This window comes from Lingula anatina, chromosome 5, assembly GCF_051362555.1.
Source record: "Lingula anatina isolate TDL-2025a chromosome 5, LinAna3.0, whole genome shotgun sequence".
Taxonomy (NCBI): Eukaryota; Metazoa; Brachiopoda; class Lingulata; order Lingulida; family Lingulidae; genus Lingula; species Lingula anatina.
The window spans coordinates 15,056,080-15,074,869 of record NC_141771.1 but is presented as its reverse complement, the minus strand read 5'-3'; the positions used below and the strand labels follow the sequence as shown (position 1 = coordinate 15,074,869).

Sequence of the window (18,790 nt, the reverse complement as noted above, 5' to 3'; positions counted from 1 at the left end):
CAAATTTGTCTCAGTATCCGCACAGTACCGAAATAATTATATTCATAAACTTGGTATATTATAAATAAGTAAAAGATAGATTTCCGGCAGATAATAAATAAAAAATAACAAAGGGAGAGGACAAGTGTTTAAAAAATGTCGAGCAGGTGCCCCTTAATGAAGAATATACTTGTCATCTGATAAATGCGTTTCTGACTTTTATGTACTCAAAAACCACACGCTGTTTCATTTGATCTTACACAAAACCGAACTTTTCCCACCTAGGATGATTAAGCCTCCAGCTGTTACAAAACCTTATGTTCCAATACCATCGCTACTGTACGACTTGCCTCATGTCATTTTAACACAGGCGATGAACACACCGAGACTAGGATGTGAAAGCGTGAAAAACTTATCTCTGTAAAACATTTACTGAAGAAATCATCGAAAAAACGGAAATTATGCGAAGCAAAACCATCATGTCATTAGTAGTGTTGTGCTGCTTTCTCGTGATCTTTGCCAATTGTGTTACAGCGGCAGAGCTTAAAACACATCAGTTAGGTAAGTGTCAACATGCACTGAATTAGTGTTTTGTTAATATATACTAAAAGTTAAAACCATCTTTTGGCCTAAAGATCTTTTATTAATCTGCTCCTTGGGCGTTTTAGCATATGGTTGTATGCAATGAAAGATAGAGTGAATAAAAAATGATAACATTAAAATGTTATGAAGACAGTTGTCTTTCGTTTTTTATCTTTACCACTCAAGTCTAGTAGACAGTTCTGATAGAATGGCATAATTATTCTTGCCTATAGTGTTATCACGTGTTATCAATCGGAAAATACCATTTTTATTTATTTATTTATTTATTTATTTACATCAAACTTCATTTAAAGAGAGGTAAGCATGTTAAAGGCAAGCTTATCTCCCACGTGGTCCTCTGCGAATAGCCCCAATTATTCAGCAGTACTGGTCTTTTTATTTATTTATTTATATATTTATTTATTTATCGTTAAACCAATATGCTTGCTTATTGTATTTCTTATATTCCAGGTTTTGCTCAATTTGAATGCTTTTCCTGCTACAGTCGGTCCTCAGCATGTGGTAGTAGAATGGATGCAGAATCAATGGCTGTGGCCTCCAAACAGAAATGCAGAAGTAAATGCTTTCTTAGGATCGATGGTCCAAGTGAGTTTTAAAACTTCGTTTAAATGAATTCATTTTTTTTCTTCATCTGGTTGTGACATCAGCAATAAGCAAACTTAACACCATTATGTATACGAAACGGATTGTACCATCTACGGTAATTTTAAGCACAAATGATTCGCCTTTTTTGTCTTTATTACCACGCAGGATGTGACTACCATGCTGTACTTTTATGAGCTAACAACATTTAATTTTAATTGCACACCAATTACTGAAGAAGTACCCTCGACAACGTTATTCCAATCAATACGGTGCACAGGTTTATATGTCATTTAATGCAGCAGCTTGAGCCAATTCAAGTGCTTTAAACTTAAGACGTCTAAGTTAGTACCAGTAAGTTCAAATTTACACACCCAATACCAGCTGTTGACAAGATTTTCTTTCATCTGTCTCAACCTCCTAGCAGCATCTGTTCAGCCTCTACCCAGTATATTTTCTCTCGACATGATCGACCTGATGAATTGTGCCTTTTTGTTTACTCATTTTTTGCCAAGAAATTTGAGACTGAATGTTAATTTTGATATTTATTAAAGGGGTTAAATATTTTGTCGTCGTATATCTAAAATTATTGTCATTGATAAAAAAAATTCAACTGGGACAAAATGAAAGTGAATAAAAGAAAAAAAGAAAGAAAGAAAGAAAGAAAGAAAAATAAAACAGCAAAACCATGGTGAATATCAATGAATGCGAGTCCATGAATTTCAGTAACGCTCACTTGGGGGCGCTACTTGACGGCGACTCCCTGTTTGTCTTCAGACTCATGGTGTCTCCACTTTGCGTTTGTGCAGACATGGCAAGACGTGAAATATGGGCAATGTGTCAATGTGTTAACTGCATGTAAATACATCTGTTGCGAGATACAAGATTATGGCAACGGTGATAAACGACATATATGCCCTTCTTGTCTCACCACACATAATCTACATAAAGCATTAAGTCAAAACGCCCAGCACAAGAAGAAAAACTTTGCAGCTGTTTTGTAGGTCCTACTTATATGTGCATGTAGCATCAAGAAGTATAAAATGCAGTCATTCTATTTAGTCAATCTTGCATTATTATTATTATTATTATTATTATTATTATTATTATTATTATTATTATTATTGGCTATTCAAGTCCAAAGTTCTGGAAATTTATTATCGCTATTATTTTTATTTTTTAATTAATATTCTAGTTAAATCCATAAATATTATTTCATTTTAGCCGTGTACAGGGATTGTTTTGACGGCTGGATAGGCGGGATGGTGGACAGCAGCTATAACGGCTGTAGAACACAGTTCCTCCAAGGCAGGTCTATGGAATGGTGCTTCTGCGAGGGGCATCTCTGCAACGGGGCCACGCGAGAGGACTTGGCTAAAATCTTCCGCCAGGTGGAAGCACCTTTTAACATTTTTACTCAAGAAACGACTAAATCACAGCCAGAAGTGCCGAATACAATTGAGTACGGTTCAAAGTCACAAGAGCGAGAGGGAAAATACTCTGATGACCGCGAGCAAGATGGGGACGGTTTGCCAAAACGTGGCTCGAAAACGAATGAATACAACACGGTGTCCAAAGCTGTCGAATCCGCTGCACAAGCACCGGAGAAAACAATACAAAAATTCGTTGGAGAGGAAGAAGAAAGGTCGGACGATGAACCGCAAGCGGACTTCCCGAATAGCTTCGATCAACTAAGCCGTTACGTCGCTACGCCACGTGCGATCCCCGAGATCAAGAACGACCGAGAAAGCGCGTCTCATTTAATAGAAGACGGGGAGTTCGTAGAGGAGGGGTATAACGACGGTGTGCCCTTTTCAGTGGACATCAGTGACAGAAACAACCGACCGTCATTTCAGCCCGTCGAAGTGTCATATTCTGAAGGTAATTAAAAAGGCTCTGTCACAACTGTATTGAGGCCACTTCGAGAATGAATATTGGCACCCTTTCACAATAGTGAAAAGTGTGGGAGTATGGTGGGAGTGGGCCAAATTCGTATTATAACAGGTTCTGTAACATTATATAGCATTTTATTTACCTCGACTAACGTTTTGATAATCGATCAATTCAGTTGGCCCATTTTATTCATTTCTTTTAGTTGAAATCTCTATGTTTACAGGTATTAGTTGTTACGAATGTACCAGTGGTTCGCAATCGTGTGGTGAGCGCGTGTATGAAGGAGGGTTCCTCTCCAAGACAGCCTGCAGGACCAAGTGCTACACTAGAAGCGAAAATGGAAGTAAGCACTTTGCATCAGTATGTCTATAATATATTGTTCTTTTTGATAGCTTATTAAAAATAATATCGATTGAGGCGACGTTTTACGTTGTATTAATCTATTCGTATACTGCATTTATTTATTTATTTATTTATTTATTTATTTATTTATTTATTTATTTGGAACATATATTGAAAAACCTCAATACACAACATGTCCCACCATTTTATACCGGCTAGTCACATTCAGTCAGAAATAAAACTCTTCGTTTCAAGACATATTCAGAGGGTGTTTCGACGGATGGATCGGCAGTGTGGTCCACTCAGACTACATCGGCTGCCAAAAACAGTCATACCGCAGCACAGATGTCACGTGGTGTTTCTGCGGGACTGATTTGTGTAATGGCCAGAGCATAGAGCAGTTAGGAAGACGTTTAAACCCCACGTACATAGGCATAAATACTGAACACAGGCATGGATACATTGGAAAGGACAGGATCTCTTATCAAGAAGGGTCGAGGGAATTAAATCACCAAAAGAACATAGAACCTTCATATAACAGACGTCTGTATGGTGTTGACCCCATCCCAATGTATGCAAAACCAACGAAGACAGGTAAGTGAGCTTACAGTATATTTGCATTTTATTCTCATTTGTTTTTCCTCATTTCTTCTTTCTTTTGCTTTGGTTTGAATTCTGTTTTGGTTTAAGCAGTGATAGGTTTTAAAAACTACAACTTAACTGCAGTTTTCATGCACATGTTCCCGCGCCTTGGTACATGGTAATTCAACAATTATTATGTATTTGTAGTTGAAAAGTAGGTACAAATCAACAAAAATGTGCTCGTTTGTTTATTAAAAAATTATATTTCTCTCTTTCTCAACAGAGGTCAATCCGTTGAACGAAGACTCTAAGTTCATCAGACTGCGAAGCGCCTGCTATGGGAAAGCAGACGGGCCCCACTCGGACCCGCTCGACTGCTCCGCCTTCATTCACTGCTCACACGGCGTCGGCTATAAGAAGTATTGCCCACCAGGAACCGCATGGGACAATCGCCTGAAACACTGTAATTTTTCAAGGAGAGTTTCGCCTCCGTGCGAGGCGCCATATCAGTGAATGTGTCCTCATAGTTGGTATTGGGCAGTTGTTGATTTATTGTTCATTGGTCGTAGGCCGTTATAAATTAACACGAGTGGGGTTTGAGCGGCCTGTATAGACTGACATCAAGCACGGGAACTTTGTCGTCTTTTGAAACTCTAAAATGGCCGGTCAGAGTAAAAACAATGACCAGGAACATAAAGTGGACATTAATTTATTGTTTGGTAAGCTTAATGATGATGGGATAAGATGAAATTATAATCTCCAGTGCAAGTTTTTGATGGGAATTTTCTATATATTGCCAAGACTGAACCAGACGCTACAGAGATCAAAGGTAATTTTTATTTGCACCTTAGAAAGAAGTTCTATTTATTTCAAAGAACATATGTGCAATCGAGTTAACAGCTATGTATTATCGCTATTTTTTTTTTTAATTTTCATTCTAGTTAAATCCATAAATATTATATCATTTTAGCTGTGTATTGTTACAAAATTGTTACAAAAAAGTGGAGCATACATATTCTAGAACAAAAATGTTAATAAGATGAAATTCGTGAATCGTATAGAAATAAGAATATTACTGACAACGCGTGCATCTGCTCTTGTATAAAAACCTTGTCGCTGCACATGCATGTGTACCATGAAACAATTTATCTAATTTATGATAAAATCAATAAGGGAGCAATCGGATAAACCCATCGCACTAGCTGGATCGATCCAACTCTGTGGGAGATTCTCCCTAAGTGCAATCACTGTAATCGACTTGAATGTCTGACCCAACTCCTCGAGGGGTAATTAACTAGTTAACTAGCTACTCAGGGGGGCGTGTCAGACAATTAAGCCGATTATACTGAATGCACTTTACCAAGAACCCACCGCAGAGTTATATCGGTTCAGCTGGTACGATGTTTGATTCTGAACGCGGTCTTAATTCATCTTCAAACAAACGCCTCTCTCGATCTGTACATGAAATGCAAGGATCCTCTGTCTCTGCCTCTGTTTATGGGAATCATAACGTTATTATACAGCTAATAAAAGTTTTTTTTTTTTTAATGATATCATTACAAACATCACATTATCAATAAAGCCTACGAGGTATATAAGTATACATTGTTTTTGTGTCCTTTTGCTCACTTGAGAATCCCTGGTATTCTGTCGGAATCCATGCAAAGTTTAACCTAGAAGTAAAGACCTTAAATGTGATAATCTGACTAGGCAAATTCATGTAACCACACAATTGTTTAAATGATTACGACGAAAACTAAGAATAACAACAAGTCATATTTATCTTCCAGAAGGTCTGTTACACCACCTTAAAATGTACTTTAAATCTTTACGTTTCTACCACATAAATATCCCAAAACCCATTTTGGATTTTCGCGTAAAACGAGTAAATACTGAAATCAGATACCTACATTGTTTAATCATGCAGTCCCGTCTTTCCAAGAGGTCGCCGCGACAGGAGGACCCTCCTAAACACGAGCGAGTTCTGTACTGGACTCCGCTCCCGCACGTCTTGGAACAGCGCCCCCACGGCTGCCACTGGCTCCACTCGGGGTTGTCGACGTCACAGAGACGAGTTTTCCTGGAGTAGATCGTGCAAGGGAACGAGTTGTCTGGGTAACGTGGAATTTTGCCGTAGCCTGTTGGAACTCTGTTGAAAGTTGGGCAGGTTAACTTCGTCGGACGAAGTAATGGAGTGCCCTGGTAAATGCATTGGTAATACACGCACTGGTTGCTGGTGTCTCGAAGAAACTGAGGAGTTCGACGATTTGGTTCACATGAGCCCACTAGAATTATAATACTGTTTAACATAGTATGTCATAATTTATTATTATTATTATTATTATTATTATTATTATTATTATTATTATTAGTGCAAAAGTCCTGTGTTTGTCTTTAGCATACAAGGGGCTAAATTTGAATGAGTGTTATTGAAGTGCAACTTTGATAACAATATCGGTCAATGCTGTTGCTATTTCCAATGAATATATATACAAATAATCGAATAGATAAATTGAAAGATGAATGAATATAAAAATACTAAATTAATTAGACATAATATTGTATAACACTGAAAGACATTGACTTAGATGAGGTTTTGTTAAACATATTATTGTTACGAAAAAAAATTAAACATAAACTTACCCGGCTCGGCTCTGATGGTATTTATTAGTTGCAAAATAATCAAAAAAGCAAAACTAGACAAATACAGCATCTTCTCCAAACTTTTGATAAAACTGTCCCTTTTTTAGTTTAACCTTGGTTAAGAAGCCCAACTGCCTAGCTGTTAAAGAAGAAACCAAATGCTAAAATGCCTTTAAATTTGGAGAAATGATGATAAGACAAATCGTGCTCATTGTCAAATAACCGCATTGTTTATTAGAAAAGCACGCCTTTTCAATGTGGTTTTACTTTTTTCTTCATTCAGCATGCTTCTGGTCTTCCTTGACAAAGGATGTGGTCTTATCAACAGTTTTCAGCCACTGACCGACAAGGACTGCACCTTAAATAGCCACGCCATTCTGACAGTGCTGTAATGGGAATTTCAGTTACAAATCCAAGCGAAGTGAGTGCTTCTGAAATAATCCTGGACAAAATTGACAATTCTTTTGTTCATTGAGAAATTGCATTTGCATTTATGCGTAGTTCCTTATGGCAAATTGATAATTTGCCACAAAAATTATAATAATGTTCAAAAAAGTATATGCCTATATATTCTGCAGTGTTTGCACGTTTCAAGCGGCATAATAATTTTAAATAGCTATTGCTTCAATTTGCTTCATTTGGATTCTTCTAAATTTGAGTTATTGCCAAACTATTCCTGCCTAAATCACCGCGTACTCTAACTCAGCACCCTCTGCAGTCTCTAAACAATAAAATACACATTAGCAAGTTTGCATACGTCCAGAGTTTCCAGGGGTCGACAAATGCGGTGAAGTAACATACTATAAAATTAGATGACTTAATTTGAACTTGTGCTTCAGATTTAGAGCACTTGTGACTAATAAGCACGGTAACTTTCAATAATTATTCTTTTATTTATTCATCAATTATTATAATTATTATTATTATTATTATTATTATTATTATTACTTTTGTTTTTGGAGAGCGGTAAATGAATTCAAAACGCGCCATTAGAGAGACACATCATTAACTTACGTACACAATTTCTGAGGCTCAATTTCCGACTCTCCCCCCCCCCCCCCCCCCCCGCCCCCCTGCAAGGAGAGAACGTTACCCTATTGCTTTGAAACATTTTGAATTCTTGGGTTTTATTTATTTATTTATTTTTTTTTTTTTTGGTTGTTCTTTTTTTTACGCCCATTTTCATCCAACCTTTTATAACCGTGCAATAAGTCACTATTGCACCGTTGAGGAATTTAGAATGTCCCTGAGTTGATTTAAATAAATGTGTGTTAATGCCATTTAAATTTAATTCAATTTCTTTTCTTATTGGATACAGTCGTGATCATTAAAAAACGACACTGGCATATTTATTGGTGTTTGGCTAAAAAATAATGCAGATGTCGCGCTTTCGTAAAAGGTAAACATAACTTGCACGTGTTCATGCCGATAATGAATAATAATAGAATAATCTTCACTACCGCGAGTTGGCTTGTGGTCAAACACATGGTCTCCTTCAGAAGTATTTAAATTCTCTCATCAATTTCCCCATGCGCACTCTCTGATCGGCTGTCGTCATGGTAACAACATAAAAAATGCACCGCCAACTAACCCTGGCATGCTGACCACCATAACGGAAATAACGGACGACCGATTGCCTAATATTGCAAGGCTAATTTTGTTGGTAAACATTTCAGAGAAAAATAATAAACAAAAACAACTGTTTACGTTGGCTTGTGGTTTATCAATCACGCAATAATAAATGATGCATTAGTAACCTCTGTTACAACACGTAATGCGTGGTATGTGAATTATCGTGTTTGTTCTGCCCGGCGGATACCATTTGTTTCTCCAAATTGACACTCAAAGATACTGTTATATGAAGAAAATGTCACGGCACGCCTTACCAAGAAAAAAAGTTACTCGTTTCTTCCACGGAATCTTGACGTAAACGTGATATTTATCCGCCGATAGACGATTCCGATATCCGATGCGGAGTTATAGATGCAATTACCACAAATGCTTTTCAGTGATTATAGTTATAAGAAAATCAAATTTCACAAATTACTTGAACATCGTCAGAATGGATCAGCATTCATGGTATGGGTCTAAAACCATCAATAATAATAATAATAATAATAATAATAATAATAATAATAATAATAATAATAATAAAGTGAACGGCCCATCATCAGCCTACATGAATTAATAATACCAACATTTTGTTCACTTAACGAGTAACAGACACATTTGTAATGTGTGGACCTTGGCTGTATGTGGCTACCAAATTAGCAGCTATTATTAATATTATTAATATGTATGAAATATGAATAACCTAAAATGATTCAATATTACGAGGAAGTGTCAAGATACACCTGTATTGTGGGCGGTGCAGATGTCTCGACCTCAGAATAGATATTATAAAACATTTGTATTGACAAGGATATAGAGGAAATAAGATCATGGCAAAATATATGTGTGCTGTTAAACACGTGTCATTCAGGGACATCGTTGAAGTGCTTTAAAGCTAAAAGAAAAGGGTGGATTTTGGGGTGAGCACCTCAAAGCTCCTCAATTGCCATATGTCGATACACAGGTGTAATTCAACCGTTAACAAGAAATGTCGTAATATATCACATATTACTCATTATCCAAGATTGTTCAATTAATTAATCTTGACCGATTTAAATTTATATCATTAATCATATTTCCCTCGGTCATTTTGACAGATGTCGGAAAAGTCAAAAGACAATGCAATTTATAAGATGCTACAACCACGGCGGAAATCGGAAAACCTCGTAAATAATACCAAAATGGTATAAATACGAGAGAGCAACCTTTGCTAAATCAGAATTGGAAACTTCATTGGCAAAAGAGAACTGACTTGCAGACGAAGATAAACTTAAGAATAGTATTCGTTTTAAAGCACCTGTGCAGAAGAATTAGAGCTCATTTTGGCACATTTTCGCAAGAAGAAGATGGGTTTTTCACTCTGGTTTGTCCTTATACCCTTGCTGTTGGCGGTTAGCGTTGCCATTGCCAAACAAGGTGAGTTATCGATCTCAGCAAATAAAACTGTTACAAAATAAAAGTGTGATTTGCTCATCTTTAATTCACACACGATGACTCTCTGCACTTTGATTTGTATTTATTCATGTATTTATTTATTTATTTATTTATTTATTTATTTATTTATTGCTAAGGGATGCGGGTGTTTGCTTTTGTATTTCAGTTGTTTCTACTGGCGGCAAGTTAAAGTGTACAGTAGATACTGTAAATGTAAAACTACAAAATCAAAGCGCCATTTAATTTAGTGAATACAAATTACAGTGGAAATATTTGGAAAAAATAGATATTATAAAGACATTTTAAGAAAAAATATTAAAGAGTGTGTGCAAAAAGCAAAACTTTAGACATAATATCTAAAAAATTATATAATACATAGATAGAAATAGTTTTGGTTGTTATAGATAATAACACAACTGAGATCCAAACCATTACTTAAAACGTACAGTGAGTTGCACTCACTTGACTTTACTTTAATGTTGCATTTTTTCAATAGATGGCGCTTGTGACCCGGAACGCCTCACACCCCAGTTCCTCCGCGACGACACAAACCACTGCGTCTTTTACCAGTGCGAGTACCAAGGCACGTCATACCTCCGCGCCGTCAAACTGGAGTGCCCCTTATTCAACAGGGTACCCAGCCGATACGGGAAAACTCCTCGCTATCCCGACGACTCATATCCCTGTTCTATCTACTCAAGGAAAAACACCCTGTGCGAGCTGGAAAATCAAGAATGGACTACGTGGTCACCCTGGGGATCCTGCTCAGAAAGGTGCGGGGCCGGATATCAGTACAGAACCCGTAGATGTTTGGGAGGCGTTGATTGCCCGGGTGATTTAATGGAGAAGAGGGAATGCGTGGGTGAATTATGTAAGTATACCTGGTATTTAGGTTAAGTTTTTTTTTAAATAGTGTTTAAAGATTGAGGGGTTGTTTGGTACGCTCCGATGAAATGACAAACTGTATTTACTGGTAAGGGGGTTTTCGTAATCATTCACACACTTTCTGTCTTGATGTTTTCACATAAGTAATTTTCACAGCAAAAAAGTATTATTATTATTATTATTATTATTATTATTATTATTATTATTATTATGTTTCTTTTATTGAACAGGTTTCTTTTTTTTTCATTCCCCTTAAATTTAAGTCTTAACAATTGTTTGGCTTGATTTCAGGTCCAGAAATTGATACCTCGGCAGACTCCAAGATTTAGTGCAATGCAACACTGGCGTATTCTCAAGAAGTCTACACAAAATGAAACAAATAACAGACCTTTGAAAAATAAGACTTGGTGACTAGAAAATTTAGTTTGTTGGATTAACTGTATGTTAATAGTGAATATCAGTGATAAACATAAATCTTAAAATATTATTAAGACACATTAACCAGTTGTACATGTACCGCCAACAAGTAAACTAGGACAACATGCTTATTTTTTATACGAGATGAATTAAGCCAGTTTACGCATCAATACAGATTTCTCATTGTGTTAGTTGAGACATGAACTGAAATTGGTATTTCACACTATTATACTATTTGCATTGTTAATCGTTTCCTGTACCTTTAGAATTATATTATATTATATTATTGACACACTTATGAAAAAACTGTGTTTCACTCGAAGCTCAGTCTGACATATGGAAGCAGTAACATACATATTTGTTTTCTTAATTTTTGTAATAAACAGTTCACAAGTATCGACAAAGAATGCGTTTCGCTCGAAGCTCAGTCTGGCACATGGATGCAACAACATAAATATTTATTTCCTTAATTTTTTTAAATAAAGAGTACACAGATATCGACACATTGATGAAGAGAATGCGTTTCGCTCGAAGCTCAGTTTGGCATATCAATATTCCAATGATCAATATTTGGCAATGTTTTTCACCTTGGCACACTTGTCCTTTTCAAGGATTGTCTTACTACACACGGCGGTGCCATTAACAGATCATAACACGGCTCTGCAAACCCAGTCTAAAAAGATGAGAAAATATAATAAAGCTCCATATAAACGTCATCCAGTAGTGAATCTGTAGAAAGTAAACTGATATCTCTCATATTGCAAGAAAACTAAACCGTAATGTTGAAAATAAATATCACATAAATCTGTGTTTGATAAAATCAACAGTAAGTCTTTAAAGAAAAAAACCCGAATCCATTTTGTAGTACTTTGTTCAATTGTTATAAAACCATTAAAAGCATGTTTATAGCTGATCGGGTGCCTGAGGAAATCAGGAAACTGAAAATGATGTTTTTGCCCCAAAAATCCCAATATTACGTCACACGATGAACTTGGAGTTGTGTTTAAAGCATAATTAGATGTCGTGAAGATACATTTTAAAATAAATGCAACAGGAATAAAAAAAGTTAAGACCTTTTAATTGACATAAAGTCTCCAACCTGCAGTCCTCCCTTAAATCCACACCCCCACCTCACCGTGATATCCAACGAAATACTCACGAAATTGAGTCCAATTGACATCAACCTTAAAGATCGAGATATGTCAATGAATTAATTTTTGCTCGAAAAGTCCTGGATATTTGCTCTTAGACACAAGGTTATTTGCGTTGTCATCAATCCATAAATATAGTCCAGCAATCAATATCCATTATTAACCATATATGCGCAATGACATGCCCTCCCGACCAGTCACGTGGTTTTAATTCCAAGAAATGCCTACTACGATTGGTCGTATGTGTACAGGGCCACGCCCACACTGCCAGTCAAATGCACATGTGCAGTATATATGTAAATTGCGTGACTTGCATAAAGTAAAATTACTTTACAGAGTATACCTCGATTAGCGGTGGTCCTAAAAAGCCCTGGGCATTTATACTGAAAGCCTTCCCTGAAGCAGACTCGTAACTCGTAACAGGCGTTACTTAAAGAAGAGGCCAGCACCATGCATGGATATCTCATCAAATTCTTGCTTTTAGCTTCTGGTAAGTGAAGCACCCCTTTTGCATTTACCGGTATATCAAAACGCGTCTTATTTTCAACAACGATTTGGAAATGATCTGCGTTCGTTTCTTTTTTTTTTTTTTTTCTTGTGTTTTCATTTTCATTGCAAAGTTATTATGTTTTTGGGATTTAAACGAAAAGGCAATGAATGACTCTGGTGGCTACGAATCGAAACGTTTTGCATTACCATTTTTACATATCGTGATAATTGACGTAGTAGCTACACCCAGCTAATCTGCACCTATAATTTTCACGACTTCAATCACTTTTTTTGATGGAACAGTTAAATGATTGACACAATTCATTAAATAGGCGGTTATCTCAATATTACGTTTGCAAGTGCACGCGCACATGCACTAACATACATAACACGCTGATATACAATCATAACCGTATGTTTTTTGGAAAATGGTAAACACACTGAATGACTATTAGTGCCGACACACGCATGTTCATATGCACGTGTTCGCATGCAAATAAAACAAACGTAAGCACGTACCAAAAAAAAATGTATATAGACAACCGCTAATATTAGAATTCCCTATGATTGATGAATAGCATTTTTGAAATGATCCTATGTTTGCGTTAAAAACAAGGACTTCACTCGGCTGCCCCGTAACTCTTTGTAATGGGACAAAACAGGATCCATTAGCAATGACAGTAAATCAATTCTATGATTTTTCCCTTATGCGGACCGTAGGTTGATGAGGGTTCTCAAAAACCATATTGCCAACTTGAGGTGTTGGTTTGCACTTTTAAGCTGCATTATGAATTTTATAACAACGGGTTTCATGTACAAAACACAGCTAAGTGCGCGATTGATTTTTTTCGGCTGAAGAGCATCATTCTCCTCTTTCGCAACCCATCTAGCTAGGTTTAAAGTGTTTACTTTTGTTGTTTTAACAAAAGTATATATGTAACATAATATGAAAGATGACAATAATAATGTTGAGGACATGCCCCTCTCCACTGAATTGATTCAACAATGCGCCCCTGCAAATCTGGCCGTGTGTTAAGCGCGTCTCATCCCTGATTCATCTTCGGGAAATGGGATCGAAATATGAAATACAGTCGGACAGAACGTGAATGTTACAGACCGTGCTCTCATAATGTCAGCATTTATTTCTGCTGTTTATATGTGTAAAAATAAATATATAAAGAATGGATAAAAAATGGATAAATAGTTTAATGGTTTAGAACCAATACGTAACGACAATAAATGATGAACTATACATTGAATAAATAAATAAATGAATAAATAAAATAAATTAATCAAAATTTGTCTCTTTTTCCATTTGACTCAGTGTATGTATTGAACAAAGAAATAAATAAATAAATAAATAAATAAATAAATAAATAAAAGAAGTTAAACTTTTTTTTCTTTTTCACTCAGTATATGCATCAACAGCGGGTTCGGACCTCCCCTCATACGGCTGTTACGCTGAGCTCAGTGTGGGTTCCTTCATTCAGGGCGACACCCTGAAGGAACAGCGGGCCCGATCACTCTCCGACTGCGCCTCGAAGTGCGTGGAAAACGCCCTGTGTGCCTCCTCCTACTTCTGCGCCTCGAACAAAACGTGCGTTCTCAGCGGCATAAGCAAGAGCGTGTTGGAGACGTACAGCACGCCGGCGGCAATGGTGCTGAATGACTCCGATTGCACTTTGGTCACCTACGATGCCTGCTCCGGTACTGGATTCAGCTCAGTAAACATGGTAAGTGTGTACATTTATTCTTTTTTTTTATATATATTTTTTGGTTATTTCATTATCTATGTGCATGTACATGTGTGTACTTGCGTGTGTGTTTTTGTGTGTGCGTGTGCGTGCGTTGCACGTGTGCGTGTTCATTATGCGTGTAACAAAAAAGTGTGCCATTTTTTCTCAAGGGGTTGCACTTTTTTTCAATGATTTGTGTTAAATTTACAAAATAATGTTAACAATATGGAGATTATGAAAAGGACTTGTGTTTTGGTACCTAGGTAATACCACAGATTCGGATAGCCGACTTTGTATGCAGAAGCAATTTTGGGAAATGCCCCTCGTATGATAATTCCCCAAGAAGTAACATTGTTCCCAGGATAACCGGAATATAGAAAGAGAGCTGAGACGAAAAAAGTTCCCTATTTGAAACACAATGTAGTAGGCTAAGAATTCATGCTTGTTTAATTATTCTTCGTATTGTTTTTTTTTTTTTTTTTTTAACAAAATGATAAAGATGGTGAAATCGTTTGGAATAATGTCGCTTTCCGTTAAGAAATCAAATACACCCAACAAGATCACAAAAATATCGGTAGAAGCTTTCACGTATTCCAATCAATACGCGAAGCCATTCTAATATAATGTTTGTACAGTATTTTTTTTACACCTTTGAATACTGTACAAACATAACTTTTTTTAAAATTATTTTCAATCGATCAAACTAACATTTATGAAACCTGTGGCTGTTAAAGATGAACCAGTTGCTACAATACATGTTTATCAGGTTATAATGAAATCTACATCTCCATTTCCGGAAGAAGGGCGGTGCAGTATCACCTCGGTCCAAAGATTCCAAGGACAAAATGTGCAGTTCCTGCTACAACCGAAATTGCAGACAAAACTATCCCTGGCATAAATAGATTCTCTTATTTACTTATTATTTATAGTACAACTTTATCGATAATACTACTATAATTTTGTGATTCTTTTATCAACCGTTGTCTAGGGGTTCTTTGTTTCTTGAAACACAATCGGGAATTTAAAAAAAATGCCAATTTGTCTCTCTTTTATTCCTCTTATGTGAGTGACGGAAATTTGGATAAAAATCAAATCTTCCCTGACAGAATTCTGGACGGGGCCCAAACCTGGATCCCGATGTAACAAGAATGGAAGTCCGCTAGGAGCCGTAGTCCGTTCCCCATTACTTTGTACAGGAGACATTCGTCCTATACACTAACCCCAATACTCTGACTAACCCTAACCTGTGCTAATCATATGGGACCCCGGGGGACTACCTTTCCTGTCACACCGACAGAAATTTGGAAGGAAATCAAATCTTCGTTGCGTACCGTATTTTGAGCCTGCCGCCGGCACACTTTACACGCCGACAACAATTACTATTTTCCAGATTGAAAAATCAACAATAAGTTATGTTGCATTCTCTAAACCATTATGAATCACCACAGAATTCACAGCCATGCCATTAATGGAAAAGCATTTTATTCATTGTAAAATATTTAGCTTGATACGCGTTTGTTCTCTGTCTGGAATTGCAAAAATCATTATTATATGCTATTGCCAAAATGCTCTTTACATGCTTACACACACTGGACAATAGAAGCGTCACCCCCTGAATCAGAGTAATCAAAGTTATAATGCCTGGTCTACTTATAATGTGACTAATGAGTATAAAACCGCTGTACCATGGAATTATATTGTTGGTCTGTTTGTGAAATTTAATGTTAAAAAATGATACCAGGAGCATATCATTCCACAGTCATTTATCTCCCCCAAAGTACTGGTTCAGTAGGGGTGACACTTCTATTGTCCAGTGTGTGTATGTGATATATCGCATTTTGCTTTTGTCCATGTTTTTTGGGATTGTTTGGATATTGACTTCAAGTTGGAAGTTTTGATGTACCCAGACACCGTTCGATGTTAACAACAGGACTGTTGGTTATGATCCTCATTAATTTTACCGTAGTGTCCTTTCAGTGGAATTAAATTGCCCATGTCCAACGCTCATACCGTTTTCTCCAAGGATTCAAAGTTCAAAATCCATTTCATTGTAATTAGCGATCATTTACTTAAGTCATCAGTATATCGACCTGCAGATTAGATTAAGGTTATGTCACAGCAATGTTAGAACACGGGCACAAAACACAAGTAATCTTAGTTCTCATTCCCATTGAAACTATCGGTATACGAAAATCTACCCAACTTTGCGGGGACTCTCGCAGAAAGCAATCAGATTAACACGCCTCCTTTTATTTCCAACGTATTCGTATAAGCACCAGCGTTACTGCATTTTACTCAGCACCAGGAGGAGGTGTGTTAAACTGCTAATTTGAATGCGGAGTTGGATCGATCTACGTAGACCGATAAATCAGTGGGAATGAGGCCTTAGGCTAGAAGCAAAATTTGAAGTGTAACTTTACCCACATCCAGACTGAAGTACAAAAGAAAAGAAAAATATTTACACTAGTCAGATGATGAAATCAGGATGATAAACCTAACCTTAAATAAACAAGGCACGGAGAAATGCGGAGTCGTGAATGGAGGAAGGTTAACTGCGGAATGTCTTTCAGTTTTTCATAGATGCGACTGAGAAACTGTGCATATTTCTTTACAATCCACACATTTCTTTTTTTTTCAGTCTTCAGAATAGATTTTGAATTACTGTAGTTACTTTTAAACTGAAAATAATATTTTCATATATTTCAAGTTTTTTATGCTAAGAGAAATCGTTCATTATCCGTAACTGCTGGGAACGCATTAATGATTTTATTATTGTTTAACGCCTTGTGCGACACAACTTTGCACATTTTAGGAACGCTCCACAGAGGTAGTTATCAGATCACATTGGCTAAAGTTAAAATTAGTAATATAGAGAGATGGTGGGAATTGCTGTTAATGCAGTATTGTGTAAATATTTTCTGGTACATTTAAAATTACTTTTTTCAGCTATGTAAATTACTTATTAATCATACACATATTTCGAATCCGCCTTTCAGACATATACCAAGCCAACAGGAATATAATCGTTACAATTCTAATTATCTTTTATATATTTCCCTGTAGTGTGAACTGGTAACCTGTCAAAACAACGGCACATGCGTTAATACGACTGGATTTAGAGGCTTCTACTGCGCATGCCCAAACAATTTCTCCGGCAGATGGTGCGAAATTCAGGGAGGTGAGGAAACAAATTTTAAAATCCACATTATTTGACTCCTTTCAAATATAATTGTTTTCATATATTATATAGAGTTCCTTATGTATCCGAAAGAAAAAAAGACATAATATTCTTATCATCCAACAAGTAAAGTGTCAAAATTATATATTGATAATGGTAATGATGATACTCCTCAGGACAGATTGTTTGATTTTCTATTTTCTCTTTTTCAAAGTCGAAGAAGTCACTGTCGTCATATCTCCGTCTTCAACATCTGCAGTGGCAATGGCAGCTACTGCAAACACGGCAGAAGCCACTATGAGCGCACTCGGGGACGGATCTTCCTCGGAGACGATGACAAACGAGAGTTCGCCTGCCAGCGTCGAGATCTCCTCCACGCCATGAGCACCATTTTCTCGTAATCTGGGACGAGACCTATTTCACGTAATTAACCCTGCAACGTTTTATAATCAATGATTTACTTTTGATGATGCGTAATTGTTACGCTATATGGACCATAGCCGGACACTTAACTGTGTTGTGCTGATTGTAACATGGTCATTGTCGTCAAGCGTTTTTTTTTTCTTTTTCTTTTTTTTATTATTTTTATTGTCACTACCACGGTAGCATACGACAAGAAGCAACCACTTTGCATGACCAGCTCTGTAAATATACTCTGTAACATACAATGTCTGTCTTAAGCATTTGAAGCCGTTACAAAATCGGTTGAAAGACGCCAACCAGTTTTGCAACTGCCACAACAGCTTCTGTAGAAATGTTAAGACTTTTAATAAAAATACACTACATGTTCTTTTAGTTATGATGTTATGTGGTGTTATGTATCCATTAAAAAAGCCATCTATACTTGATAGTGCCCGGGCTAAAATGCATTGATTTCAGACATTGATCGCCCAACACAAATATATAATAAACCGCATTACCAAACAATTACTACAAGTGGGTCTATAATTCGTGGGGGTCCATGTACGGCTGTGTAAAGAGCCCTACGTGAATTTATTTATTGTTGTTACTAATCGCTATGTACGTTAAAGTTATACTAACATATTTATTCATTTCATTTCATTTGAGGATTAACTTTTCAAACCTCGATTTCTATTCCCGGGGAATGACAGACTGGTCGTGGACGGGTGGGGGGGGTGGGGGGGGGGGGGGTAGGGGGGGTTGAGGTACATCGTGGATTTTTCCTTTTCTGCTTCTACAAACCTGTATGCGAACGAAATACGAGCCATTCCCCTTTGCTACAAGCATGTTCCTCAAACATGTAC

At 36.8% G+C, this 18,790-nt stretch overlaps 4 protein-coding genes across 4 annotated transcripts; 3 read left to right on the top strand and 1 right to left on the bottom strand.

The window, feature by feature from the left end:
- Positions 1-163: 163 nt before the first annotated feature.
- On the top strand, positions 164-4,704 carry LOC106166306 (uncharacterized). Its single transcript, XM_013544834.2, has 6 exons — positions 164-540; positions 1,033-1,167; positions 2,389-3,045; positions 3,281-3,400; positions 3,655-3,993; positions 4,265-4,704. The coding sequence occupies exons 1-6, from the start codon at positions 441-443 to the stop codon at positions 4,492-4,494; spliced, it is 1,581 nt and encodes a 526-aa protein (XP_013400288.2). The 5' UTR covers positions 164-440; the 3' UTR covers positions 4,495-4,704.
- Positions 4,705-4,868: 164 nt separating this feature from the next.
- LOC147761713 (adhesion G protein-coupled receptor B1-like) lies at positions 4,869-6,840 on the bottom strand. The gene is made up of 3 exons (XM_087014145.1): positions 6,625-6,840; positions 5,892-6,266; positions 4,869-5,654 (listed from the first exon to the last, which is right to left on the bottom strand). Exons 1-3 carry the CDS (start codon positions 6,692-6,694, stop codon positions 5,650-5,652), a joined length of 450 nt encoding a protein of 149 aa, XP_086870271.1. The 5' UTR covers positions 6,695-6,840; the 3' UTR covers positions 4,869-5,649.
- Positions 6,841-9,458: 2,618 nt separating this feature from the next.
- LOC106179392 (semaphorin-5B-like) lies at positions 9,459-11,378 on the top strand. The gene is made up of 3 exons (XM_013563007.2): positions 9,459-9,651; positions 10,166-10,540; positions 10,846-11,378. Exons 1-3 carry the CDS (start codon positions 9,582-9,584, stop codon positions 10,881-10,883), a joined length of 483 nt encoding a protein of 160 aa, XP_013418461.2. The 5' UTR covers positions 9,459-9,581; the 3' UTR covers positions 10,884-11,378.
- Positions 11,379-12,302: 924 nt separating this feature from the next.
- LOC106179398 (uncharacterized) lies at positions 12,303-18,298 on the top strand. Its single transcript, XM_013563011.2, has 4 exons — positions 12,303-12,612; positions 14,025-14,344; positions 17,411-17,525; positions 17,740-18,298. The coding sequence occupies exons 1-4, from the start codon at positions 12,573-12,575 to the stop codon at positions 17,907-17,909; spliced, it is 645 nt and encodes a 214-aa protein (XP_013418465.2). The 5' UTR covers positions 12,303-12,572; the 3' UTR covers positions 17,910-18,298.
- The last annotated feature ends 492 nt before the right edge of the window (positions 18,299-18,790 follow it).

Coding starts and splice junctions, on each gene's coding strand:
- LOC106179398 (XM_013563011.2), top strand. CDS start 12,573: ATGCATGGATATCTCATCAAATTCTTGCTTTTAGCTTCTG. Junction 12,613..14,024: donor ATTCTTGCTTTTAGCTTCTG/GTAAGTGAAGCA, acceptor TTTTTCACTCAG/TATATGCATCAACAGCGGGT. Junction 17,526..17,739: donor ATGGTGCGAAATTCAGGGAG/GTGAGGAAACAA, acceptor TCTTTTTCAAAG/TCGAAGAAGTCACTGTCGTC.
- LOC106179392 (XM_013563007.2), top strand. CDS start 9,582: ATGGGTTTTTCACTCTGGTTTGTCCTTATACCCTTGCTGTTGGCGGTT. Junction 9,652..10,165: donor CGTTGCCATTGCCAAACAAG/GTGAGTTATCGA, acceptor TTTTTTCAATAG/ATGGCGCTTGTGACCCGGAA. Junction 10,541..10,845: donor GGAATGCGTGGGTGAATTAT/GTAAGTATACCT, acceptor GCTTGATTTCAG/GTCCAGAAATTGATACCTCG.
- LOC106166306 (XM_013544834.2), top strand. CDS start 441: ATGCGAAGCAAAACCATCATGTCATTAGTAGTGTTGTGCTGCTTTCTC. Junction 541..1,032: donor GCTTAAAACACATCAGTTAG/GTAAGTGTCAAC, acceptor CTTATATTCCAG/GTTTTGCTCAATTTGAATGC. Junction 3,994..4,264: donor TGCAAAACCAACGAAGACAG/GTAAGTGAGCTT, acceptor CTTTCTCAACAG/AGGTCAATCCGTTGAACGAA.
- LOC147761713 (XM_087014145.1), bottom strand. CDS start 6,694: ATGCTGTATTTGTCTAGTTTTGCTTTTTTGATTATTTTGCAACTAATA. Junction 6,267..6,624: donor TACCATCAGAGCCGAGCCGG/GTAAGTTTATGT, acceptor TTATAATTCTAG/TGGGCTCATGTGAACCAAAT.